Raw genomic sequence first — 26,026 nt, 5'->3', positions numbered from 1 at the left:
ACTGCCTCAGAGGGAGCTGTCTCAGGGTGTATCTCAGGGTGTATCTCCGTGAGCTGCCTCAGGGAACTGTCTCAGGGTGTGTCTCAGGGAGCTGTCTCAGGGAGCTGTCTCAGGGATTGTCTCAGGGATTGTCTCAGGGAGCTGCCTCAGGGAGTGGTCTCAGGGAGCTGTCTCAGGGTGTTTCTCAGGGAGCTGTCTCAGGGTGTGTCCCAGGGAGATGTCCCACGGAGATGTCTCAGGGTTTGTCTCAGGGAGTTTCTCAGGGAGTTTCTCAGGAAGTTTCTCAGGGAGTGTCTCAGGGTGTGTCTCAGGGAGCTGTCCCATGGAGCTGTCTCTGGGAGCTGTCTCAGTGTGTGTCTCAGGGAGCTGTCTCAGGGAGCTGTCTCAGGGAGTGTCTCAGGGAGCTGTCTCAGGGAGCTGTCTCAGGGAGCTGTTCTCAGGGTATGTCTCAGGGAGCTGTCTGAGGTTGTGTCTCAGGGTGGGTCTCAGGGAGCTTTCTCAGTGTGTGTCTCAGGGAGCTGTCTCAAGGAGCTGTCTCCGGGTCTGTCTCAGGGAGCTGTCTCAGGGTGCTGTCTGAGGGAGCTGTCTCAGGGTGTGTCTCAGGGAGTGTCTCAGGGTGTGTCTCAGGGTGTGTCTCAGGGACCTATCTCAGGGACCTGTCTCAGGGACCTGTCTCAGGGACCTGTCTCAGGGAGCTGTCTCAGGGAGCTGTCTCAGGGAGCGGTCTCAGGGAGCTGTGTCCGGGAGTGTCTCAGGGAGTGTCTCAGGGAGCTGTCTCAGGGTGTGTCTCAGGGACCTATCTCAGGGACCTGTCTCAGGGACCTGTCTCAGGGACCTGTCTCAGGGAGCTGTCTCAGGGAGCGGTCTCAGGGAGCTGTGTCCGGGAGTGTCTCAGGGAGTGTCTCAGGGAGCTGTCTCAGGTTGTGTCTCAGGGAGCTGTCTCAGGTTGTGTCTCAGGGAGCTGTCTCAGGGTGTGTCTCAGGGTGTGTCTCAGGGAGCTGTCTCAGGGAGCTGTCTCAGGGAGCTGTCTCAGGGACTGTCTCAGGGAGCTGTCCCAGGGAGCTGTCCCAGGGAGCTGTCTCAGGGTGTGTCTCAGGGTGTGTCTCAGTGAGTGTCTCAGGGACCTGTCCCATGGAGCTGTCTCACGGATCTGTCTCAGGGATCTGTCTCAGGGAGCTGTCTCAGGGAGCTGTCTCAGGGAGCTGTCTGAGGGAGCCCTCTCTGGGAGTTATCTCAGGGAGCTGTCTCACGGTGTGTCTCATTGAGTTATCTCAGGGAGCTTTCTCAGGGTAATGTCTCAGGGAACTGCCTCAGAGGGAGCTGTCTCAGGGTGTGTCTCAGGGAGTGTCTCAGGTTGTCTCTTAGGGAGCTGTCTCAGGGAGCTGTCTCAGGGTGTGTCTCAGGGAGTGTCTCAGGGTGTGTCTCAGGGAGATGTCTCAGGGTGTGTCTCAGGGTGTGTCTCACGGAGTGTCTCAGGGTGCTGTCTCAGGGAGCTGTCTCAGGGAGCTGTCTCAGGGAGTGTCTCAGGGAGTGTCTCAGGGAGCTGTCTCAGGGAGCTGTCTCAGGGAGCTGTCTCAGGTATCTGTCTCAGAGAGCTGTCTCAGGGAGCTGTCTCAGGGAGCTGTCTCAGGGAGATGTCTCAGGGTTTGTCTCAGGGAGCTGTCTCAGGGAGCTGTCTCAGGGAGCTGTCTCAGGCTGTGTCTCAGGGAGTGTCTCAGGGAGTGTCTCAGGGAGTGTCTCAGCGAGCTGTCTCAGGGAGCTGCGTCAGGGAGCTGTCTCAGGGAGTGTCTCAGGGTGTGTCTCAGGGAGCTTTCTCAGGATGTGTCTCAGGGTGTGTTTCAGGGTGTGTCTCAGGGAGCTGTCTCAGGGAGTGTCTCAGGGAGTGTCTCGGGGAGATGTCTCAGGGAGATGCCTCAGGGAGCTGTCTCAGGGAGCTGTCTCGGAGATGTCTCAGGGACCTGTCTGAGGGAGTTGTCTCAATGGGTCTCTCAGGGATTCTCTCAGGGACTGGCTCAGGGTGTGTCTCAGGGAATTGCCTCAGGGAGTGTCTCAGGGAGTTGTCTCAGGGAGTTGTCTCATGGAGTGTCTCAGGGAGTGTCTCAGGGAGCTGGCTCAGGGTGTGTCTCAGGGAGTTGTCTCAGGGAGTTGTCTCAGGGAGTGTCTCAGGGAGTTGTCTCAGGGAGTTGTCTCAGGGAGTTGTCTCAGGGAGTGTCTCAGGGAGCTGCCTCAGGGAGAGTCTCAGGGAGCTCCCTCAGGGAGCTGGCTTAGGGTGTGTCTCAGGGAGTATCTCAGGGTGTGTCTCAGCGAGCTGTCTCAGGGAGCTGTCTCAGGGAGCTGCCTCAGGGAGCTGTCTCAGGGAGCTGTCTCAGGGTGTGTCTCAGGGAGCTGTCTCAGGGTGTGTCTCAGTGATATGTCTCAGTGATATGTCTCAGTGATATGTCTCAGTGATATGTCTCAGTGATATGTCTCAGGGAGTGTCTCATTGATATGTCTCAGGGAGCTGTCTCAGGGAGCTGTCTCAGGGAGCTGTCTCAGGGTGTGTCTCAGTGATATGTCTCAGGGAGCTGTCTCAGGGAGTTATCTCAGTGAGCTGTCTCAGGGAGTTATCTCAGGGAGCTGTCTCAGGGTATGTCTCAGAGAGCTGTCTCAGGGAGATGTCTCAGGGAACTGCCTCAGAGGGAGCTGTCTCAGGGTGTATCTCAGGGTGTATCTCGGGGAGCTGCCTCAGGGAACTGTCTCAGGGTGTGTCTCAGGGAGCTGTCTCAGGGTGTGTCTCAGGGAGCTGTCTCAGGGATTGTCTCAGGGAGCTGCCTCAGGGAGCGGTCTCAGGGAGCTGTCTCAGGGTGTGTCCCAGGGAGCTGTCTCAGGGTGTGTCCCAGGGAGATGTCCCACGGAGATGTCTCAGGGTTTGTCTCAGGGAGTTTCTCAGGGAGTTTCTCAGGGAGTTTCTCAGGGAGTGTCTCAGGGTGTGTCTCAGGGAGCTGTCCCATGGAGCTGTCTCTGGGAGCTGTCTCAGTGTGTGTCTCAGGGAGCTGTCTCAGGGAGCTGTCTCAGGGAGTGTCTCAGGGAGCTGTCTCAGGGAGCTGTCTCAGGGAGCTGTTCTCAGGGTATGTCTCAGGGAGCTGTCTGAGGTTGTGTCTCAGGGTGGGTCTCAGGGAGCTTTCTCAGTGTGTGTCTCAGGGAGCTGTCTCAAGGAGCTGTCTCCGGGTCTGTCTCAGGGAGCTGTCTCAGGGTGCTGTCTGAGGGAGCTGTCTCAGGGTGTGTCTCAGGGAGTGTCTCAGGGTGTGTCTCAGGGTGTGTCTCAGGGACCTATCTCAGGGACCTGTCTCAGGGACCTGTCTCAGGGACCTGTCTCAGGGACCTGTCTCAGGGAGCTGTCTCAGGGAGCGGTCTCAGGGAGCGGTCTCAGGGAGCTGTGTCCGGGAGTGTCTCAGGGAGTGTCTCAGGGAGCTGTCTCAGGGTGTGTCTCAGGGACCTATCTCAGGGACCTGTCTCAGGGACCTGTCTCAGGGACCTGTCTCAGGGAGCTGTCTCAGGGAGCTGTCTCAGGGAGCGGTCTCAGGGAGCTGTGTCCGGGAGTGTCTCAGGGAGTGTCTCAGGGAGCTGTCTCAGGGTGTGTCTCAGGTTGTGTCTCAGGGAGCTGTCTCAGGTTGTGTCTCAGGGAGCTGTCTCAGGGTGTGTCTCAGGGTGTGTCTCAGGGAGCTGTCTCAGGGAGCTGTCTCAGGGAGCTGTCTCAGGGACTGTCTCAGGGAGCTGTCCCAGGGATCTGTCCCAGGGAGCTGTCTCAGGGTGTGTCTCAGGGTGTGTCTCAGTGAGTGTCTCAGGGACCTGTCCCATGGAGCTGTCTCACGGATCTGTCTCAGGGATCTGTCTCAGGGAGCTGTCTCAGGGAGCTGTCTCAGGGAGCTGACTGAGGGAGCCCTCTCTGGGAGTTATCTCAGGGAGCTGTCTCACGGTGTGTCTCATTGAGTTATCTCAGGGAGCTTTCTCAGGGTAATGTCTCAGGGAACTGCCTCAGAGGGAGCTGTCTCAGGGTGTGTCTCAGGGAGTGTCTCAGGTTGTCTCTTAGGGAGCTGTCTCAGGGAGCTGTCTCAGGGTGTGTCTCAGGGAGTGTCTCAGGGTGTGTCTCAGGGAGATGTCTCAGGGTGTGTCTCAGGGTGTGTCTCAGGGTGTGTCTCAGGGTGCTGTCTCAGGGAGCTGTCTCAGGGAGCTGTCTCAGGGAGTGTCTCAGGGAGCTGTCTCAGGGAGCTGTCTCAGGGAGCTGTCTCAGGGAGCTGTCTCAGGTATCTGTCTCAGAGAGCTGTCTCAGGGAGCTGTCTCAGGGAGCTGTCTCAGGGAGATGTCTCAGGGTTTGTCTCAGGGAGCTGTCTCAGGGAGCTGTCTCAGGGAGCTGTCTCAGGCTGTGTCTCAGGGAGTGTCTCAGGGAGTGTCTCAGGGAGTGTCTCAGGGAGTGTCTCAGCGAGCTGTCTCAGGGAGCTGTCTCAGGGAGCTGTCTCAGTGTGTGTCTCAGGGTGTGTCTCAGGGAGCTTTCTCAGGATGTGTCTCAGGGTGTGTTTCAGGGTGTGTCTCAGGGAGCTGTCTCAGGGAGTGTCTCAGGGAGTGTCTCGGGGAGATGTCTCAGGGAGATGCCTCAGGGAGCTGTCTCAGGGAGCTGTCTCGGAGATGTCTCAGGGAGCTGTCTCAGGGAGCTGTCTCAGGGAGCTGTCTCAGGGTGTGTCTCAGGTATCTGTCTCAGCTATCTGTCTCAGAGAACTGTCTCAGTTAGCTGTCTCAGTTTGTGTCTCAGTGAGCTGTCTCAGGTTGTATCTCAGGTTGTGTCTCAGGGAGCTGTCTCAGGTTGTGTCTCAGGGAGCTGTCTCAGGGAGCTGTCTCAGCGTGTGTCTCAGGGTGTGTCTCAGGGTGTGTCTCAGGGAGCTGTCTCAGGGAGCTGTCTCAGGGAGCTGTCTCATGGTGTGTCTCAGAGACCTGTCTCAGTGAGCTGTCTCAGGGAGCTGTCTCAGGGTGTGTCTGAGGGTGTGTCTGAGGAGGCCGTCTCAGTCAGCTGTCTCAGTGAGCTGTCTGAGGGAGCTGTCTGAGGGAACTGTCTCAGGAAGCTGTCTCATGGTGTGTCTCAGAGACCTGTCTCAGCGAGCTGTCTCAGGTAGCTGTCTCCGGGAGCTGTCTCAGGATCATCTCAGGGAGCTGTCTCAGGGAGTTGTCTCAGGTTGAGTCTCAGGGAGCTGTCTCAGGGAGCTATCTCAGGGTGTGTCTCAGGGAGTGTCTCAGGGAGTGTCTCAGGGCGTGTCTCAGGGAGCTGTCTGAGTGAGCTGTCTGAGGGAGCAGTCTCAGGGAGTGTCTCAGGGTGTGTCTTAGGGAGCTGTCTCAGGGTGAGTCTCAGGGAGCGGTCTCAGGGTGTGTCTCAGGGAGTTGTCTCAGGGAGTTGTCTCAGGGAGTTGTCTCAGGGAGTTGTCTCAGGGAGTGTCCCAGGGAGTGTCCCAGGGAGTGTCCCAGGGAGCTGTCTCATGGAGCTGTCTCATGGAGTGTCTCATGGAGTGTCTCAGGGTGTGTCTCAGGGTGTGTCTCAGGGAGTTGTCTCAGGGAGCTGTCTCAGGGAGCTGTCTCATGGAGCTGTCTCATGGAGTGTCTCAGGGTGAGTCTCAGGGAGCTTCCTCAGGGAGCTTTCTCAGGGTGTGTCTCAGGGACCTGTCTCAGGGTTTATCTCTGGGAGTTTCTCAGGGTGTGTCTCAGGGACCTGTCTCAGGGACCTGTCTGAGGGAGCTGTCTGAGGGATCTGTTGAGGGAGCTGTCTGAGGGATCTGTCTGAGGGCTTGTCTCAGGGAGCTGTCTCAGGGAGCTGTCTGAGGGAGCTGTCTGAGGGAGCTGTCTCCTGGTGTGTCTCAGGGAGCTGTCTCAGGGAGCAGTCTCAGGGAGCTGTCTCAGGGAGCTGTCTCCGGGTGTGTCTCAGGGTGCATCTCAGGGAGCTGTCTCAGGGAGCTGTCTCAGGGAGCTGTCTCAGGGAGCTGCGTCAGGGAGTGTCTCAGGGAGCTGTCTCAGGGTGTGTCTCAGGGATCTGGCTCAGGGTGTTTCTCAGGGACCTGTCTGAGGGAGTTGTCTCAATGGGTGTCTCAGTTATTCTCTCAGGGACTGGCTCAGGGTGTGTCTCAGGGAGTTGTCTCAGGGAGTGTCTCAGGGAGTTGTCTCAGGGAGTTGTCTCAGGGAGTGTCTCAGGGAGTGTCTCAGGGAGCTGGCTCAGGGTTTGTCTCAGGGAGTTGTCTCAGGGAGTGTCTCAGGGAGTGTCTCAGGGAGTTGTCTCAGGGAGTTGTCTCAGGGAGTTGTCTCAGGGAGTGTCTCAGGGAGCTGCCTCAGGGAGAGTCTCAGGGAGCTCCCTCAGGGAGCTGGCTTAGGGTGTGTCTCAGGGAGTATCTCAGGGTGTGTCTCAGCGAGCTGTCTCAGGGAGTTGTCTCAGGGAGCTGTCTCAGGGAGCTGTCTCAGGGAGCTGTCTCAGGGTGTGTCTCAGGGAGCTGTCTCAGGGTGTGTCTCAGTGATATGTCTCAGTGATATGTCTCAGTGATATGTCTCAGTGATATGTCTCAGGGAGTGTCTCATTGATATGTCTCAGGGAGCTGTCTCAGGGCGTGTCTCAGGGAGCTGTCTCAGGGTGTGTCTCAGTGATATGTCTCAGGGAGCTGTCTCAGGGAGTTATCTCAGTGAGCTGTCTCAGGGAGTTATCTCAGGGAGCTGTCTCAGGGTATGTCTCAGAGAGCTGTCTCAGGGAGATGTCTCAGGGAACTGCCTCAGAGGGAGCTGTCTCAGGGTGTATCTCAGGGTGTATCGCGTGGATCTGCCTCAGGGAACTGTCTCAGGGTGTGTCTCAGGGAGCTGTCTCAGGGAGCTGTCTCTGGGATTGTCTCAGGGAGCTGCCTCAGGGAGCGGTCTCAGGGAGCTGTCTCAGGGTGTGTCCCAGGGAGCTGTCTCAGGGTGTGTCCCAGGGAGATGTCTGAGGTTTTGTCTCAGGGAGTTTCTCAGGGTGTGTCTCAGGGTGTGTCTCAGGGTGTGTCTCAGGGTGTGTCTCAGGGAGCTGTCTCAGGGAGCTGTCTCAGGGAGCTGTCTCAGTGTGTGTCTCAGGGAGCTGTCTCAGGGAGCTGTCTCAGGGAGTGTCTCAGGGAGCTGTCTCAGGGAGCTGTCTCAGGGAGCTGTCTCAGGGAGCTGTCTCAGGGAGCTGTTCTCAGGGTATGTCTCAGGGAGTTGCCTGAGGGTGTGTCTCAGGGTGTGTCTCAGGGAGCTTTCTCAGTGTGTGTCTCAGGGAGCTGTCTCAAGGAGCTGTCTCCGGGTCTGTCTCAGGGAGCTGTCTCAGGGAGCTGTCTGAGGGAGCTGTCTCAGGGTGTGTCTCAGGGAGTGTCTCAGGGTGTTTCTCAGGGTGTGTCTCAGGGACCTATCTCAGGGACCTGTCTCAGGGACCTGTCTCAGGGACCTGTCTCAGGGAGCTGTCTCAGGGAGCTGTCTCAGGGAGCGGTCTCAGGGAGCTGTGTCCGGGAGTGTCTCAGGGAGTGTCTCAGGGAGCTGTCTCAGGGTGTGTGTCAGGGAGCTGTCTCAGGGAGTGTCTCAGGGAGTGTCTCAGGGAGTGTCTCAGGGTGTTTCTCAGGGTGTTTCTCAGGGTGTGTCTCAGGGTGTGTCTCAGAGTGTGTCTCAGGGTGTGTCTCAGTGAGTGAGGGAGCTGTGTGAGGGAGCTGTCTGAAGGAGCTGTCTGAGGGTGCTGTCTCAGGGATCTGTCTGAGGGAGCTGTCTGAGGGAGCTGTCTCAGGGTTTGTCTCAGGGAGTTTCTCAGGGTGCTCTCTCCGGGAGCTGTCTCAGGGTGTGTCTCAGGGAGCTGTCTCAGGGAGCTGTCTCAGGGAGCTGTCTCAGGGAGTGTCTCAGGGAGCTGTCTCAGGGAGTGTCTCAGGGAGCTGTCTCAGTGAGCTGTCTCAGATAGCTGTCTCAGGGAGCTGTCTCAGGGAGCTGTCTCAGGGTATGTCTCAGGGAGTGTCTCAGGGAGCTGTCTGAGGCTGCAGTCTCAGGGAGTGCCTGAGGGAGCAGTCTCTGGGAGTGCCTGAGGGAGCAGTCTCAGGGAGTGCCTGAGGGAGCAGTCTCAGGGAGTGCCTGAGGGAGCAGTCTCAGGGAGTGCCTGAGGGAGCAGTCTCAGGGAGTGCCTGAGGGAGCTGTCTCAGGGGGTGTCTCAGGGAGCTGTCTCAGCGAGCTGTCTCAGGGAGCTGTCTCAGGGAGTGTCTCTGGGTGCTGTCTCAGGGTGTGTCTCAGGGAGCTATCTCAATTTGAGTCTCAGGGAGCTGTCTCAGGGAGCTGTCTCAGGGAGCTGTCTCAGGGAGCTTTCTCAGTGTGTGTCTCAGTGTGTGTCTCAGTGTGTGTCTCAGTGTCTGTCTCAGTGTGTGTCTCAGGGAGCTGTCTCAGGGAGCTGTCTCAGAAGGAGCTGTCTCAGGGAGCTGTCTCAGAGGGAGCTGTCTCAGGGTGCTGTCTCAGGGAGCTGTCTCAGAGGGAGTGTCTCAGGGATCTGTCTCAGGGAGTGTCTCAGGGAGCTGTCTCAGGGAGCTGTCTCATGTTGTATCTCAGGGAGTGTCTCAGGGTTAGTCCCAGGGAGTGTCTCAGGGAGCTGTCTCAGGGAGCTGTCTCAGGGAGTGTCTCAGGGAGCTGTCTCAGGGAGCTGCCTCTGGGAGTGTCTCAGGTTTTGTCTCAGGGAGCTGTCTCAGAGAGCTGTCTCAGAGGGAGCTGTCTCAGGGAGCTGTCTGCGGGATTGTCTCAGGGAGCTGTCTCAGGGAGCTGTCTCAGGGAGCTGTCTGCGGGATTGTCTCAGGGAGCTGTCTCAGGTAGCTTTCTTAGGGACTGTCTCAGGCAGTTGTCTCAGTGAGCTGTCTCAGGGTGTGTCTCAGGGAGTTTCTCAGGGAGCTGTCTCAGGGACTGTCTCAGGGAGTGTCTCAGGGAGCTGTCTCAGGGAGTGTCTCAGGGTGCTGTCTCAGGGAGCTGTCTCAGGGTGCTGTCTCAGGGAGCTGTCTCAGGGAGCTGTCTCAGGGAGCTGTCTCAGGGAGTGTCTCAGGGTGTGTCTCAGAGAGCTGTCTCAGGGTGTGTCTGAGGGAGTGTCTGAGGGAGTGTCTCAGGGAGCTATCTCAGGGTGTGTCTCAGGGAGCTGTCTCAATTTGAGTCTCAGGGAGCTGTCTCAGGGAGCTGTGTCAGGGAGTGTCTCAGGGAGTGTCTCAGGGAGTGTCTCAGGGAGTGTCTCAGGTTGTGTCTCAGGGAGTGTCTCAGGGAGTGTGTCAGGGTGTGTGTCAGGGAGTGTGTCAGGGAGTGTCCCAGGGAGTGTCCCAGGGAGCTGTCTCATGGAGCTGTCTCAGGGAGCTGTCTCAGGGAGCTGTCTCAGGGCGCTGTCTCAGGGCGCTGTCTCAGAGAGCTGTCTCAGGGTGTGTCTCAGGGGGCTGTCTCAGTGTGTGTCTCAGGGAGCTGTCTCAGTGTGTGTCTCAGGGAGCTGTCTCAGTGTGTGTCTCAGGGAGCTGTCTCAGGGTGTGTCTCAGGGAGCTGTCTGAGGGAGCTATCTCAGAGAGCTGTCTGAGGGAGTTGTCTCAGGGATCTCTCTCAGGGAGTGTCTCAGGGAGTGTCTCAGGGAGCTGTCTCAGGGAGTTGTCTGAGGGAGCTGTCTCAGGGAGTTGTCTGTGGGAGCTGTCTCAGGGAGCTGTCTCAGGGAGCTATCTGAGGGAGTGTCTCAGGGAGCTGTCTCAGGGTGCTGTCTCAGGGAGCTGTCTCAGGGTGTTTCTCAGGGTGTGTCTCAGGGTGTGTTTCAGGGTGTGTCTCAGGGTGTTTCTCAGGGTGTGTCTCAGGGTGTGTCTGAGGGAGCTGTCTGAGGGAGCTGTCTGAGGGAGATGTCTGAGGGAGCTGTCTCAGGGTTTCTCTCAGGGAGTGTCTCAGGGTGCTGTCTCAGGGTGCTGTCTCCGGGAGCTGTCTCAGGGTGTGTCTCAGGGAGCTGTCTCAGTGAGCTGTCTCAGAGAGCTGTCTCAGAGAGCTGTCTCAGGGAGCTATCTCAGGGTGTGTCTCAGGGAGTGTCTGAGGGAGCTGTCTGAGGGAGCTGTCTGACGGAGCAGTCTCAGGGAGCTGTCTCAGGGAGTGTCTGAGGGAGCTGTCTCAGGGTGTGTCTCAGGGAGCTGTCTCAGGGAGCTGTCTCAGGGTGAGTCTCAGGGTGAGTCTCAGGGTGAGTCTCAGGGAGCTGTCTCAGGGAGCTGTCTCAGGGAGCTGTCTCAGGGAGTGTCTCAGGGAGCTGTCTCAGGGTGTGTCTCAGGGAGCTGTCTCAATTTGAGTCTCAGGGAGCTGTCTCAGTGAGCTGTGTCAGGGAGTGTCTCAGGGAGTGTCTCAGGGAGTGTCTCAGTGTCTGTCTCATGGAGCTGTCTCAGGGAGTGTCTCAGGGTTTGTCTCAGGGAGCTGTCTCAGGGAGCTGTCTCGGAGGGAGCTGTCTCAGGGGGAGCTGTCTCAGGGAGCTGTCTCAGGGAGCTGTCTCAGAGGGAGTGTCTCAGGGAGCTGTCTCAGGGAGTGTCTCAGGGAGCTGTCTCAGGGAGTGTCTCAGGGAGCTGTCTCAGGGAGCTGTCTCAGGGAGCTGTCTCAGAGGGAGCTGTCTCAGGGAGCTGTCTCATGTTGTATCTCAGGGAGTGTCTCAGTGTTAGTCCCAGGGTGTGTCTCAGGGAGCTGGCTCAGGGAGCTGGCTCAGGGAGCTGTCTCAGGGTTTGTCTCAGGGAGCTGTCTCAGGGAGCTGTCTCAGGGTGTGTCTCAGGGTGTGTCTCAGGGTGTGTCTCAGGGTGTGTCTCAGAGAGCTGTCTCAGGGTGTGTCTCAGAGAGCTGTCTCAGGGTTTGTCTCAGGGAGTGTCTCAGGGTTCTGTCTCAGGGAGCTGTCTCAGGGAGCTGTCTCAGTGAGCTGTCTCAGGGTGTGTCTCAGGGAGTGTCTCAGGGAGTGTCTGAGGGAGCTGTCTGAGGGAGCTGTCTGAGGGAGCAGTCTCAGGGAGCTGTCTCAGGGAGTGTCTGAGGGAGCTGTCTCAGGGTGTGTCTCAGGGAGCTGTCTCAGGGTGAGTCTCAGGGTGAGTCTCAGGGAGCTGTCTCAGGGAGCTGTCTCAGCGAGCTTTCTCAGGGTGTGTCTCAGGGAGCTGTCTCAATTTGAGTCTCAGGGAGCTGTCTCAGGGAGCTGTCTCAGGGACTGTCTCAGGGAGTGTCTCAGGGAGTGTCTCAGGGAGTGTCTCAGTGTGTGTCTCAGGGAGCTGTCTCAGGGAGTGTCTCAGGGTTTGTCTCAGGGAGCTGTCTCAGGGAGCTGTCTCAGAGGGAGTGTCTCAGGGAGCTGTCTCAGGGAGCTGTCTCAGGGAGCTGTCTCAGGGTGCTGTCTCAGAGGGAGCTGTCTCAGGGAGCTGTCTCATGTTGTATCTCAGGGAGCTTCTCAGGGTTTGTCCCAGTTTGTGTCTCAGGGAGCTGTCTCAGGGATCTGTCTCCGGGAGTGTCTCAGGGAGCTGTCTCATGGTGTTTCTCAGGGAGCTGTCTCAGGGTGTTTCTCAGGGAGCTGTCTCAGGGATCTGTCTCCAGGAGTGTCTCAGGGAGCTGCCTCAGGGAGTGTCTCAGGTTTTGTCTCAGGGAGCTGCCTCAGGGAGTGTCTCAGGGTTTGTCTCAGGGAGCTGTCTCAGGGAGTGTCTCAGAGGGAGCTGTCTCAGAGGGAGCTGTCTCAGAGGGAGCTGTCTCAGGCATCTGTCTCAGGGAGCTTTCTCAGGGAGCTGTCTCAGGGAGCTATCTCAGAGGGAGCTGTCTCAGGGAGCTGTCTGCGGGATTGTCTCAGGGAGTGTCTCAGGGAGCTGTCTCAGGGAGCTGTCTGCGGGATTGTCTCAGGGAGCTGTCTCAGGGAGCTTTCTTAGGGACTGTCTCAGGGAGTTGTCTCAGGGAGTTGTCTCAGGGAGTTGTCTCAGGGAGTTTCTCAGGGAGTTTCTCAGGGAGCTGTCTCAGGGAGCTGTCTCAGGGATCTGTCTCAGGGATCTGTCTCAGGGATCTGTCTCAGGGAGCTCTCTCAGAGGGAGCTGTCTCCAGGAGCTGTCTCAGGGATCTGTCTCATGAGCTGTCTCAGGGAGCTGTCTCAGGGAGCTGTCTCAGGGAGCTGTCTCAGGGAGCTCAACAATTTTAAAATCAAAAAGAAAGATGTTTAAAATCTGGAAAAAATGTCTCAACATGGTACTCAGTCACAATAACATAAAGAGAATAAAAATTCTGCCCAGAATTTATACTTATTTTTAATTAATTGTGGAAAACTCATCCTGCCCTTGGATGAGGTTTCCTTAAAAATCAAAAGGCTACCTGGCTGATTCACCCATCCCCCAACCATAAGGTTGGGCAGGCAGCGAAAAATAGGTTAAATTAATTGATTAAGGGCTTTAACAGGCCTCTTAATTGTCGGCAGGCACGCTGCTGACTCTCGCGCGCCCGCTGTTTGAAATATCGCACAAGTGCACGATGCGGTCGGGACGCTTGCACGATGTTATTGTGCAATATTTTACACCCAATCGGATCAGGTGAGCCCACCTGCGCGATGTAAAATCCTGCCCCATGGCTGACCTGAGTATGGCTTCAACTCTACTTTCCTCATAAACCCCCCATAGCCTTGATTCCCTTGTCAATCGGGAATCTAACTCAGCCTTGAAAATATCCAATGACCCTTCCTCCATTAGTCTCTGGGGTAAAGGTGGTAGTGCACCCACAGAAAACAGGTCTGTTTGTTTTGGAAAAATTGGAATTAAATTAGCAAGTGGCAATAAGAACACTTAGGGTGATAAATGGAAAAAAACATCAAAGTGTGGGAAGGATTGGATTAATGTACATCTTTGGAATTAAGTGGAGTGATCAAATCAATCTGGCCCAGGAAATACTTGTTGCAAATACTACCTGTCGGCCAGCTGAAAATGCTTTTATTTGTCATAACATATTTCTCAATAGAAGGTACAAAGATAGATTTTCCTGACCCTTACCATGGCAAGGCAAGTACTTATTTTCATGAAAATACTGCATTTAAATTATTGACCTAATCCATGATGCCTTTTCTTTGAGCCTACTGCACTGAAATTTTGTTCTTTGGATATTGTTTATAAATTTTAACTTGAAGACCATGTCAACTCTTTTCACAAAACGTTTTAATAAAGGCTTTTAATGACTGAAAATAGAATATGGTAACATTTAAGATATAATCAGGTAAGTGATCTGAAAGAAAAGAAGAATCAGACTCCGTACACATTAAAGAACATGTTTGCCTCCATTTGCTAATTCTAATAAAAAGCCGGACCACACTTCATATTCTTGTCTACTTTTTGCTAAAAAAAAGTGGAAAAGATTTAGCCTTAGCAGAATAAGTTTGGCAGCACAACTTCCCCTCTTGTGAACACTGTGTGTGTCATAACATCATCAATATATATATCAAATCAATTCATAGATAAAAACAAAAAAACTGCAGATGCTGGAAATCCAAAACAAAAACAGAAACAGAAATACCTGGAAAAACTCAGCAGATCTGGCAGCATTGGCGGAGAAGAGTATAGTTGACGTTTCGAGTCCTCATGACCCTCCAACAGAACTTCTATTGGAGGGTCATGAGGACTCGAAACGTCAACTGTGCTCTTCTCCGCCGATGCTGCCAGATCTGCTGAGTTTTTCCAGGTATTTCTGTTTCTGTTTTTGTTTCAAATCAATTCATGTTTATTAAACTAGTCATATTGAAAGTAAAATTAGACATCAAACTTGTTCAGACAAAAATAACAGCAGAAATCCCTGCCATACAGACAATACCTGCTGATAGTATTAATAACAGACAATACCTGCCATACAGCTGATAGTATTCCCAATCAACCATCATTTTCAAAAAGATGCAGCCTGACTGGATAGTTTTCTCTAAATCAACATGAACCAGATAATCTCATTCTGAACAATTGGATTTGGCTTTACTGAAACGTGTAGCCACTAATTAAAGAACCAATGTTAGATTAAAATCCAGCACAGCATATGATTTTGACAAGCTGTTGCTATTTGATGCAGAAAGGCCAATTACCATGTCTTATGTAGCATTTGTTTTTGGTGTGAGATGAGCCAATTGAAGAAAATGGCAAAGCAAACACCCAGTGAAATGGGCTGAAATCATATTCATTAAGGTCAAAGAAGAGTACAAACCCTGTGCTGTACGAACCCTATGCTGTCACTCCTGTCATTACTTTTATATGTGTTGAAAAAACTGTCCCTAAATAAACCGCAGTATCACAGAATCTTTACAGTGCAGAAGGAGGCCATTTGGCCCATTGAGTCTGTACTGGCTCTCTGATAGAGCATTCCACCTAGTCCCGCTCCCCTGCCTTATCCTTGAAACCTTGCACATTCTCTCTTTTCAGGTAGCAATCCAATTTCCTTTTGAACACCTCGATCAAACCTGCCTCCCCCACCCTCTCAGGAAGTTTGTTCCAGACTCCAACCCGCTGGGTGAAAAAATTTTTCCTCTCATCACTTTTCATCCTTTTGCCAATTACTTTGAACTTGTGCCCTCTAGTTCTTGCTGCTCTCTTGACTGGGAACATTTTTTTCCCTATCTCCCCTGTCCATATCCCTCAAGTTCTTGACTACCTCTATCAAGTCTCTCAGCCTTCTTTATTCCGAGGAAACGAGTCCCAACCTCTCCAATCCATCCTCATAGCTACAATTCTTCATCCCGGGAATCATTCTTGTGAATCTCCTCTGTACTCTCTCCAGTGTCTTCACATCCTTCCTCAAGTATGGCACCCAGAACTGGATGCAGTTCTCCAGATGAGGCCTAACGAATGTCTTTTACAAGTTTAACATGACCTCCTTACTATTGTACACAATGCCCTTATTAATAAAGCCTAAGATACTATAAGCTTTATTAACTGCTCTCTCAACATGCCCTGCCATCTTCAATGATCTTTGTACGTATACACTGAGGACCCTCTGTTCCTGCATCTCCTTTAGAGGATCTCCCTTTATTGCTTATCTTATCTTATCTTTCCTGCCAAAATGAATCACCTCACATTTCTCTGCATTGAACTTCATCTGCCACTTGTCTGCCCAATCCACCAACATGTCTAAATCCTTTTGAAGTTCAAAACTATCCTCATCACAATTGACAATGTTTCCAATCTTTGTATCATCTGCAGATTTTGAAATCATGCCCTGAACACCACAGTCCAGGTCATTAATATATATCAGGAAGAGCAAGTGTCCCAACGCTGACCCCTGATGAACTCCACTACAAACCTTCCTCCAATCTGAAAACCAATCATTTATCACTACTCTCTGTTTCCTGCCACACAGCATGTAGTGAAGAACTAAAACTCGACCAGTATGTCTCTGAATGATGCACATTGTTCATGGGCCAATGGCCCAATGTCATCTAAAGGGGTTCCCACCTTCACACTTGGTTTAGACAAGTTTCTCATTCTTCAGATTTGTATTTGAAGTGATCTAGTTCTGAATAAAGCTTCTAATGAAAGTTTATTGTTCAACACGAGCTGTTATGACAACTTCAGCAGCCCCATAGAAAATAATCAGGGATATTGAGAATGGGGACCCTCCTGGGGAAGGGTGGCTGACCAGGGGAGGTGAAGTGAGTGCCCATTGTTGTGCTAACCCTAAGTATTAAATATTTAAGGAAACATTTAGAACAATGCTTTCAGCATGAAGTGTTCCTTTATCCGCAAAATATAAAAAAAACAAGCAATTGTCCCTTGCAGTAGAAACATTATTCATTCTGCCTTTTATAGATACCCGGCATTTTGGGTCTCACCTCCCATGGACCGACTTGATGGAACCATTCCAATGTGTTACTGGAGATATTAGTGCTTTGGGCCAAACTAAATGTCAATCCTGAGCTAGCAGAACTTGAAAAATCAGTAATATTGATTTTCCTCTGCAAATCTTCTGTATAACACTTCTGATATGTGGCTGTATTTTGCAATGGGTTGGCGAAGTTACATTGAATTTTACAGCATAGAAACAGGCCATTGATGTAGCAACTATTTTCTGCTACTGCCTCAAACTCCATATTTTGAATATGAAGACTCTTTGCTGTTAATATTCAGTTTAACAACCAAAATAAAGATTATTTCTAGGGAAAAGGGGGAGATACCTGGACCAGAAATTAAGTGTATATTAAATGGGAAAACATTTAGTTTTTATAAGCAACACTGCCACAGTACAATCCCATTCACCAACATAGCTGGAATCCTTGCTAATGAAGATGGAACTCAAAATATATCCTGAATTGTTTCCTATCTGCTGCCTCCCTTATGTTAATGTAACCAACCCATAAAATAATTAAAAGCAAAATACTGTGGATGCTGGAAATCTGAAATAAAAATTAAATGTTCTGGCAAAACCCAGCAGCTCTGCCAGCATCTGTGGAGCGGGAAACAGAGTCAACATATCGAGTTGAGTATTACTCTTCTTTGTGAACCAAAGAAGAGTTATATTTGATACAAAACATTGAGCAGAATTTTCTGGATGGCAGGGGGTGGAGCGGGCACGGGTAGGCATGGACCCGATTGCCGCTCACGATCGGGTCTGCGCTGCCATTTTACTCAGGCGGGTCAATTAAGGCCCACCCAGCGTACTTCACGGTTCCCGTGCATAGCGGGAGTGGGCAGGCGGCAGTGGGTGCGCTCAGCCCACCGGGTCCAATGGCAGCCTGGATAACGGAAGGTCCCACCGGCCTGGATAACGGAAGGTCCCACCGGCCTGGATAACAGAAGGACCCGGCGGCCTGGATAACAGAAGGACCCGGCGGCCTAGATAAAGGAAGGTCCCACCGGCCTGGATAACAGAAGGACCTGGCGGCCTGGATAACAGAAGGACCCGGCGGCCTGGATAACAGGAGGACCCGGCGGCCTGGATAACAGAAGGACCCAGCGGCCTGGATAACAGAAGGACCCAGTGGCCTGGATAACAGAAGGACCCAGCGGCCTGGATAACAGAAGGACCTGGCAGCCTGGATAACAGGAGGACCCGGCGGCCTGAATAACGGAAGGACCCGGAGGCCTGGATAACAGAAGGACCCAGTGGCCTGGATAACAGAAGGACCCAGCGGCCTGGATAACAGAAGGACCCAGCGGCCTGGATAACAGAAGGACCCAGCGGCCTGGATAACAGGAGGACCCGGCGGCCTGGATAACAGAAGGACCCGGCGGCCTGGATAACAGAAGGACCCAGTGGCCTGGATAACAGAAGGACCCAGCGGCCTGGATAACAGAAGGACCTGGCAGCCTGGATAACAGGAGGACCCGGCGGCCTGAACAACGGAAGGACCCAGAGGCCTGGATAACAGAAGGACCCAGTGGCCTGGATAACAGAAGGACCCAGCGGCCTGGATAACAGAAGGACCCAGTGGCCTGGATAACAGAAGGACCCAGCGGCCTGGATAACAGAAGGACCCGACGGCCTGGATAAAGGAAGGTCCCACCGGCTTGGATAACAGAAGGACCTGGCGGCCTGGATAACAGAAGGACCCGGCGGCCTGGATAACAGAAGGACCCAGTGGCCTGGATAACAGAAGGACCCAGCGGCCTGGATAACAGAAGGACCTGGCGGCCTGGATAACAGGAGGACCCGGCGGCCTGAATAACGGAAGGACCCGGAGGCCTGGATAACAGAAGGACCCAGTGGCCTGGATAACAGAAGGACCCAGCGGCCTGGATAACAGAAGGACCCAGCGGCCTGGATAACAGAAGGACCCAGCGGCCTGGATAACAGAAGGACCTGGCGGCCTGGATAACAGAAGGACCTGGCAGCCTGGATAACGGAAGGACCCGGAAGCCTGGATAATGGAAGGACCTGGTGGCCTGGATAACGGAAGGACCTGGCGGCCTGGATAACGGAAGGACCCGACGGCCTGGATAACAGAAGGCCTGGCAGCCTCGGAAAGGCTGCTCACAATGGCTGGGTGAAGGGATCTGCAGGGGGGGCAATAGAGGTGACACAATCCGGAGGGTAGGCCATCTGGGCAGGCCAGGCCGGAGGGTAGGGCAGGAGGCCAGTGTGCCCCTTGTTTTTTCAATGATGGCCTTGCTGCTCTCCTCAAGGAGGTGGCAGCATGGTGGGAGGTGCTGGTTCCCCAGGATGGGAGGAAGATGCCCCCCAGCATGATGAAACGTGCCTGGGAGGAGGTGGTGGAGGTGGTGAGCTCCCGCGAGGTGGTGCAGCGCACCTGGATCCAGTGTCGTAAGCTATTCAGCTTGTTGCCCTCTGGAAGGGTGAGTATCATGTTGGCATTTGGCCACTTAACCCAGCAGGTCGGCTTTCCCAAAGCCTGTGTCTAGTGACTCCATTGAATCATTGATGGCATGTGTCCTTTGCTGGGTGGGCCAGCAGATATTGCCCATCTGAGGTCACCCTGAGAGGGTGGTGATGAGATGGGTTCTGCCCCTGCAGCATGTGGTACACTGAGACCCACATGACTGTTTCAGGGGTAACCTGGAGGAGCTGCACCAGGGCACAGAGCTGGAACTCCAGGACATGTCAAAGTCAGGGTGATGAGATGCTGGGAGGGGAGCTTCAAGGTGGCGTTGGCACCGATCGATCTGCTGTCCTCTGTGCTCCAAGTGCTTGTGCCTCCTTGTTATGGAAGGTTAGACTGTGTGGTGCCTAATGTGATGGAGGCAGCATTTGGCCAAGGGGGTGGGGGGCTGGGGGAATAGGCCCAGCATCTCTGTGTGAGTGTTCGGCAGCAGCGAGGTGAGGAGGCTCTGGAGCCCTGCAATGTCCCACTCTGGTTGGAGTGGGCCGTTCGCGAAGAGAGTCCATGTATAATTTGTACAAATCAATGCGCTTCTCTCATTTTCAGGAGACGAATGTTCATAACATGGCAGAGCGGGTGAGGACCGGAGGCAGCCATGTGCAGTTAGCCACTCTCAACCGGTTTGAGCAGGAGGCCCCTGGATCTGGAGAGGTGCTATGCACCCAGGTCCCCTGGTGTCGGTGAGGCTGGGGTGCCAGAGCCAGGTATTTATGCCCAGCGGTGAGGTCACCATTGTCCTCCCAGCAGCCATGGCAGTGCTGAATGTTCAGTGATTTAATTTTGCAACATGGCTTGACCATTGTTTATGGAAGGATGAGCCCATAATGATCCGGGGGACAGGGATACACATTGACATTGTCTCCACATTAACTGATCCAATGTCTTTGTTCTTCCTTTCAGCATCAGCAGAGCAGGGCCGGGAGGAGGAGCAGCAGAGACCCCCCTCTCACACCTGAGGGCCCTGAAGTCTCACCAGCGTCACACCATCCCTACCAGGCAGGCACCAGCGCAGATACTAGTACCTGGGGGAGTTAGAACATCGGCTAGTGTCCTGGGGCACAGCGGTGAGGGCACTTCACACTCACTGGAGGAGTTGGCAAAGACAGAGAGTGCCCATGGTGCCAGCAGTCAGAGGGCTGCAGGGGACCAGGCACATGCTCAGTCGGTGCCTGATGATTTGCCTCTGGAGTTGTCCGCGATGCAGCAAGTGCAGGAATTGTGACTGGGTGTGCGGAAGGATCTGGGGGAGATACATGAGGCTATGCTTGGCTTGGTCTCCGTGTTGGAGGGGCCTATGTGGACGATCGCCGAAGCAATAAGCCTCATGTCCGAGTGCCATGCGTCCTCCATGGAGAGAGTGGTGACTCTCATGGAGAGGCTCCTCCAGGAGACCCATCAGGGCTTCCTGGGGATGCGCTCTGACCAGCAAGCCCTCACATCGGCATTGACCTCAGCTGGTCAGTGCCAGTGTGGGAGATGGTGCGGGCACCAAGTTTCCCAGCTCGGTGCCCATCCATCCACAGTGAGCAGGGAGGTCAAAAAGTGAACTCACGTCGGTGCAGCAGCTGCCTGTCGTCTCTGTGGGCTCCTCTCAGGGTGCTCCGGATGAAGGCGGCAGCTCCTCCGCCCCTCTCCCAGTGACTGTATCATCCGGTGTGGCTGCAACAACTGGGAAGGTGCCAGCTGTGGAACTGGCTGCTCCCTCCCAGGCGGGGCCAGCACAGGCTCCACGGGCCAGAGGACGATCGCAAGGTCATCGAGGTCAACAGGACAGCAGAGTCAGCATCTAGCTCAGATACCACTCCCAGCGAGGGGTCAGCACCAAGACGTAGCACCCGGAAATGTAAACATAAGGCACCTCAGGCACACCACGGGTTTATCACTGGTGCTTTTGTGTTGGCCCGAGATGAGGTCTTTATGATTTGCTTTGATTTGGAACCCCTTGTCATTTTGTTTCATTAAGTTTCTTTGCCTGTGATAGTAAATTCAGACACGTGACCATGGCTGAGGGTGCCTCTTTTCTTCTGCATGTGTGTGGTTTCCAAAAAATGTTCGGAATGCTTTGTGGGACATTCATTTTTATTAACAAGGCTCTTAGTTACTGTTCCTAACCTGGAAGATTTGGCACTTAGGTATCGAGTATGAAACCTACAGCTCAGGCTTGTCCTGGTGGTCCATCTGTGTTGTGCTAGTTGAAGGTTCATTGGATTAAAGCCTCCCAGGTGTCCCTGCCTCCCTGGAGTATGCCCGGGTTAGCGTCTACCCCCTTAGCATTTCCCTGTGTGTGCTCATCCTCAGACTCACTGCTGGACTCATCATGTGCAGCTGCAGCCACTGTGTCTATATCTTCATCGTCCACTGCGTTACCCCTTTCCAGCGCAAGATTGTGGAGAGCGCAGCATGCAACCACTATCACCGAGACACGATCTCGGGGGTACAGGAGTGCACCCCCTGAGTGGTCCAGGCATCGGAAGAGCATCTTGAGAAGACTGATGGCTCTCTCCACCACAGCCCTCGTGGTGCCCTGGCTCCTATTGTACAGCTGCTCAGCCTCTGTTCTTGGATGGTGGAGATGCATCATGAGCCACCTTCTGAGGGGATAGCCCTTGTCACCCAGCAGCCATCCATCCAGCCGGGCTGGAGCACTGAAGAGCCCCGGCACCTGGGAGTGTCTGAGGATGTAGGTGTCGTGGGAGCTGCCTGGGTACCTTGCACAGACTTGTAGAATCAGCATCCTGTGGTCACACACTATCTACACGTTCATGGAGTGGAAGCCCTTCCTGTTGACGAAGGCACCGGGCTCACCTGCTGGTGCCTTGATAGCCACATGTGTACAGTCTATAGCACCCTGGACATGGGGGAAGCCAGCAATGGCCACGAAGCCTCTGGCTCGCTGTGTCTGGCTGGCCTGGTCGCAGCGGAAGTGGCTGAAGGTCAATGCCCATCTGAACAGAGCGTCCGTAACCTGCTTGACACAAGTATGGACAGCTGATTGGGAGACTTTGCAAAGATCACCCACCAATCCCTGGAAGGAGCCAGAGGCATAGAAGTTGAGGGAAGCTGTGACCTTTAGAGCCGCTGGCATGAGGTGTCCACCCACAGTTAGAGGAGGTCTCAGGCCCAATCATCTGACAGATAGAGTTGACTGTCTCCCTTGAGAGATGGAGCCTCAATCATATTGAGGTAGCTGCTTTGCCGCTGTATACCCTGGCAGCAGGATAGTGGTGTCTTCTGCGGACCCTTCCACCTTGGACAGCCTCTTGGCCCTACGCCCCTTGTGCCTGCACCTGTCCTCCCAAAGATGCTCCCCTGGAGGCTGAATGTGGACTCCTGGCCTCCTCCTGCTTCTAGCCCTCCCTTCCTCCTCAGAGGAGCTGCCTCCAGTGGAGAGTTCAGCTCCCATTCCCAGGCTAAGGGAAGGCTTCCTGAAACTTGCAGGCCAAGAAAAGATTCCTCACTGCAGACTGCGGACCTGAGGGTTAAGAGTCCAGACCAAAGAGCTGGGATGTGTTTTGAATGATTACAGATCAGACAGGCAAGTATCAGTAACGTTGAAAAATCAATACTTGACAGAGCACACTCATGACCCCACTGAGCCCTCTTATCCTGCCCGTGGATGAGGTTAATACAAATGTGTCCTACCCGCCTGCCCGTTGCGCCAACCCAAAGATTGCATGAGCGCCGAAAAGTGGTAATCGATTGGTGAGTCAAGGGCCTTAAGTAGCCCGTTAATGAATGGTGGACGCGCAGCAGAGAACATTGCACACCCACCCAATGAAATATCGTGATGGCACGCAGTGATGCTGGGACACTTGCCCAACATCACTGCGCATCGCTTTACACACGGACGTGTAGGGCCCGGCCTTGCACACCAGTGGGAAAATTCTGCCCATTAACTCTGTTTCTCTCTCTGCAAATGCTGCCAGACCTGCTGAGTTTTTCCAGCACTTTCCATTTTTTTATTTCATAAAATAACTTAACCTAATATCTATCAACAGCATTACATATTTTACAAGTGAAAAGTCCATTTGGAATCTAAAATGAACAAAAACTTAAATATTTTTCCGAACATCTAACTATTTAGGGAAACCTGGATATTTGTTTTGATTAGTGAAATTCCACAATATGGGCCATTAAGTGAGGGCGAGACTGGACAATGTTCTCACTTTCACTTCTTCTGATAAAGCAGTGTAGAGTCAGACTTGCATTCTCTAGAATCTCACTCAGGCCAATATGGAGGAAAGAAATAAAAATGTTCCTATATTAATTCCACTAAAAACATGATTAAAAATGCTGATTTTGTTTTTGCTCTTGTCCTGTTTCATTACATAAATATTAATTTTAATTAGTGTTCAGGCTTCTGCTTAATCCAAGAGAGAAAGCTGGTAACTGTCTGTTTCATGTTACATTAGCTGTTTGTTTTCCTGTTCTAATCCAAGTAGCTATTTCTTCTCCCCTCCCCTTCCTATGTTTTTAATATGAATTAGTTCACATGCTCAGCTTTACTCTCTATCTCATGCTGATTTGTCTTTGCCTTTGTGCATTCTCTTTATTTTCTATTTCTTCTGCTCTCCCCTCAACCTTTGGGCGTTTTCAGCCAAGTTATGGTTGTCCAGAATGCAAGGTAGTGTTTGCTTTTTCCTTCTGCTTGTAATTTCTGCTGAGCAGACTTTTGTGCAAGTTATACTAACAAAGCCTGGGCGGACTGACTTTAGAGCTGAATATCTTTGCACATTTGTATCAGGCTCTGTGGCATAACAAACATCATTTGCTTTACTAACCAATAACTTTCTTGATAATTGCTTCAAAATAAGAATGCACTCTAAAGTTAGTCACTTCCGGAGCACAATCTGACTCTGTTTCAGGATAGTTAGAACGTATTCAGCTTTTGTGATAATGAAGCAATGCAATAATGCATTTCCAATTTTTGACCTTAGTTACCCATATTTTATGCTACCTCAGGTTTTGGCCTGTGGGAGAGACACATGGAAATATACACCTGGCTATAAATATAAATCCATGAAAACATGCTTGTTTCAGTCAAACCAGACCACAACCCAGTGTTTGTTTCAATCAAACCAGACCACAACCCAGTGCTTGTTTCAGTCAAACCAGACCACAACCCAGTGCTTGTTTCAGTCAAACCAGACCACAACCCAGTGCTTGTTTCAGTCAAACCAGACCACAACCCAGTGCTTGTTTCAGTCAAACCAGACCACAACCCAGTGCTTGTTTCAGACAAACCAGACCACAACCCAGCTTCCATCAGATCACATGGCCTTCAGGTTTTTGTAAATTGGCTAATATGGAGAAATTTTGAACATAAATAAAACAATGCTCAGAGCAGTAATTATATTGTCAACATACCATTGTGTCTTCGATGTTATGATGTATTCTTAAATGAAGAATTCTATTTAGAAACCTTGCAAGCTGGCCGTACCTGAAAATATAGCATTGTTTCCTTTTGAATAGCTGAACATTCTCAGAGGCCATATTGCCATGAGTCAGCATACAATTGGGTAATTAACAAAGGAAAAAAATGGAACCTTTTCTACCTACCTGATGTATATATATATATATTAAGTTATCAAATGTGCATGTGCAGTACACACCAGATGAAATCTGACAATTCATTTTGACTTTATACCCCCTTAGTTTTGAATTTTGTACAGCTGAGATATACAAACTAAAGCCCATGGGTCAAATTTACTTCCCCAATCTTGCAAGTCTATTTACAAAATATTGCAAACAATGTTTTTTTTATGTTGTGTGCCTGGGGATTTGGAAAAGGCTATTCTTAGTACTGTAATCTAATTGATGACTACATGCTAAAGCAGAACCCAAAGGTTTGCTAACACCCCATGTTGTGATATTTTTATTGGTCTGTGGGCTCCTACTGTGGCCCACAAAGACAGAAAAGCTTCACTACTCCTTCTGTAAGGCGTGCAGGACAATAGCAGATGAGTCAATGTCTGAAATTATAGGATCATTAATGTGTGAAGAGCATTTGTTTGCTTTTCTAGTAGCAGGTTATAAATTGAGCACTTCCTGTCCAAATTTTAAACATCCTCTTATCATTGGATACGCACATGACCTCTATACATATGTATTAATATATATATATATGCACAACAATGTCAGCTTTTGTGTTGTGTGTACTGTGAAACCAAATTTAAAAACTGAGCCAAAACCAGGCAGATCAATATGGTGAGATTAATGAAAGACTAAGTATTTGAATTTTGTTTTCTTGTACAGTGTAATCTTAAACATATTGCTTAACAAAATATCACATCTTGATTCCAAACTCCTCCATTTTCATTTGTTGTTTATGTTTAATAAAAAAGTGGAAACTACTGTCACCCAACTCTTCTAAAATGAAAACTGCAGCTCCATTTATAAAGTGCATGACAAGAGAGCTGGTTAACAAGTTTTTGGGGTGGATTTTGTCTTTCATGAATGTAAAATTGGTGACAGAGATTCAGAAGCTCATTTTACACCTTTTGATTTTCAAAATCAGGCTGCTGACTCCCCTGTCAACTGTTTACAACATTGTGAAAATCAAAATCGACACTTTCTTGACAAATGTTTCAGTTTATCAAACATTCTCTGCATGCTGGGAAAATAAAGCATCCAGATATAGGAGGTGTTGACTCTGGGACACTCCTAGTTAAGAAATTCTGTTCCATTTTCTTGGCTTGCCTATTTCCTAATGTTCAAATTATAACCGAGCCTTGCCTTTAGGTAAGACTAACTCAGAGTGTGTAAGATTATTTATTCTATGAAACACAATTCCAAATTTCTCAAATAGGTACTTTACTACCAGTTAATCCACTGAGTTAGAAAATCGAATTAAAATTTGCTGCTCCCATATGCCTGTGTTGACCATAATCCACTTTATCCACACTTGATGCATGGTAATAAGTATCAAGTTCCTCCTTATCAGATATTTGGGACATGATTTTGCCTTTTGGGTTAGGGTGGGTGTACCAAACCTACAGGGTTGGGGTGGGGGTCCCAAACTTATAGGGTTGGGGTGGGGGTCCCAAACCTATACTGCCAATTTGTAGCCAATGAGTGGGCTCTCCATCCAACCAAGGACAGAGGACAGGCTCTGGAAATTGGAGAGTCATTAGGAGACCAGCTAGTATGAATGGTCATGAACAAAGAGCATGGAGAGACCATTAAAGAGTGCGGGGGATAGATGAGCTAACATTAAAGAGTGAGGGAAGAGAGAGAAACGAGACCATTAAAGAGCATGGAGAGAGAGACAGGGAGATGAGATTCCATTAAAAGCGCGGAGAGAGAGAGTCGAGAGGCAATTAAAGAGTGCAGAGAGCGCGAAGAGAGAGACGAAAGTACATTAAAGAGCACGGAGAGAGAGATGAGAAATCATTAAAGAGCGCAGAGAGAGAAACGAAAGTCAATTAAGGAGCATGAAGAGGGAACAAGAGTCCATTAAAGAGTGTGGAGAGAGAGACAAGAGTCAATTTAAGAATGCAGAGAGTGCAGAGAGAGAGACAACAGTACATTAAAGAACGCGGAGAGAGAGACAAGAGTCGATTAAAGAGTGCAGAGAGCACAGAGAGAGAGATGAAAGGGACGAGAGACTGTTAAAGAGCACAGAGAGAGTGGCGAAAGTCCATTAAAGAGCGCGCAGGGAGAGATGAGATTCCATTAAAGAGCACGGAGAGAGAGACAAGAGAGCATTAAAGGGCA

General features: G+C 51.7%; 1 protein-coding gene across 1 annotated transcript in view; it reads left to right on the top strand.

Annotated features, from left to right (window-relative positions):
* The first annotated feature begins 18,874 nt into the window (after positions 1-18,874).
* The window catches only part of LOC121273409 (protein piccolo-like), a 66,152-nt gene continuing 59,000 nt past the window's right edge, over positions 18,875-26,026 (top strand). The window contains exon 1 of the mRNA XM_041180592.1: positions 18,875-18,990. Within this exon, the coding sequence (XP_041036526.1) occupies positions 18,875-18,990 (116 nt within the window). The remainder of the gene's footprint in view (positions 18,991-26,026) is intronic.

This window comes from Carcharodon carcharias (assembly GCF_017639515.1).
Source record: "Carcharodon carcharias isolate sCarCar2 chromosome 13 unlocalized genomic scaffold, sCarCar2.pri SUPER_13_unloc_6, whole genome shotgun sequence".
Taxonomy (NCBI): Eukaryota; Metazoa; Chordata; class Chondrichthyes; order Lamniformes; family Lamnidae; genus Carcharodon; species Carcharodon carcharias.
Note: the sequence above shows the minus strand (reverse complement) of the source record. Positions and strands in the feature narration are given on the sequence as shown.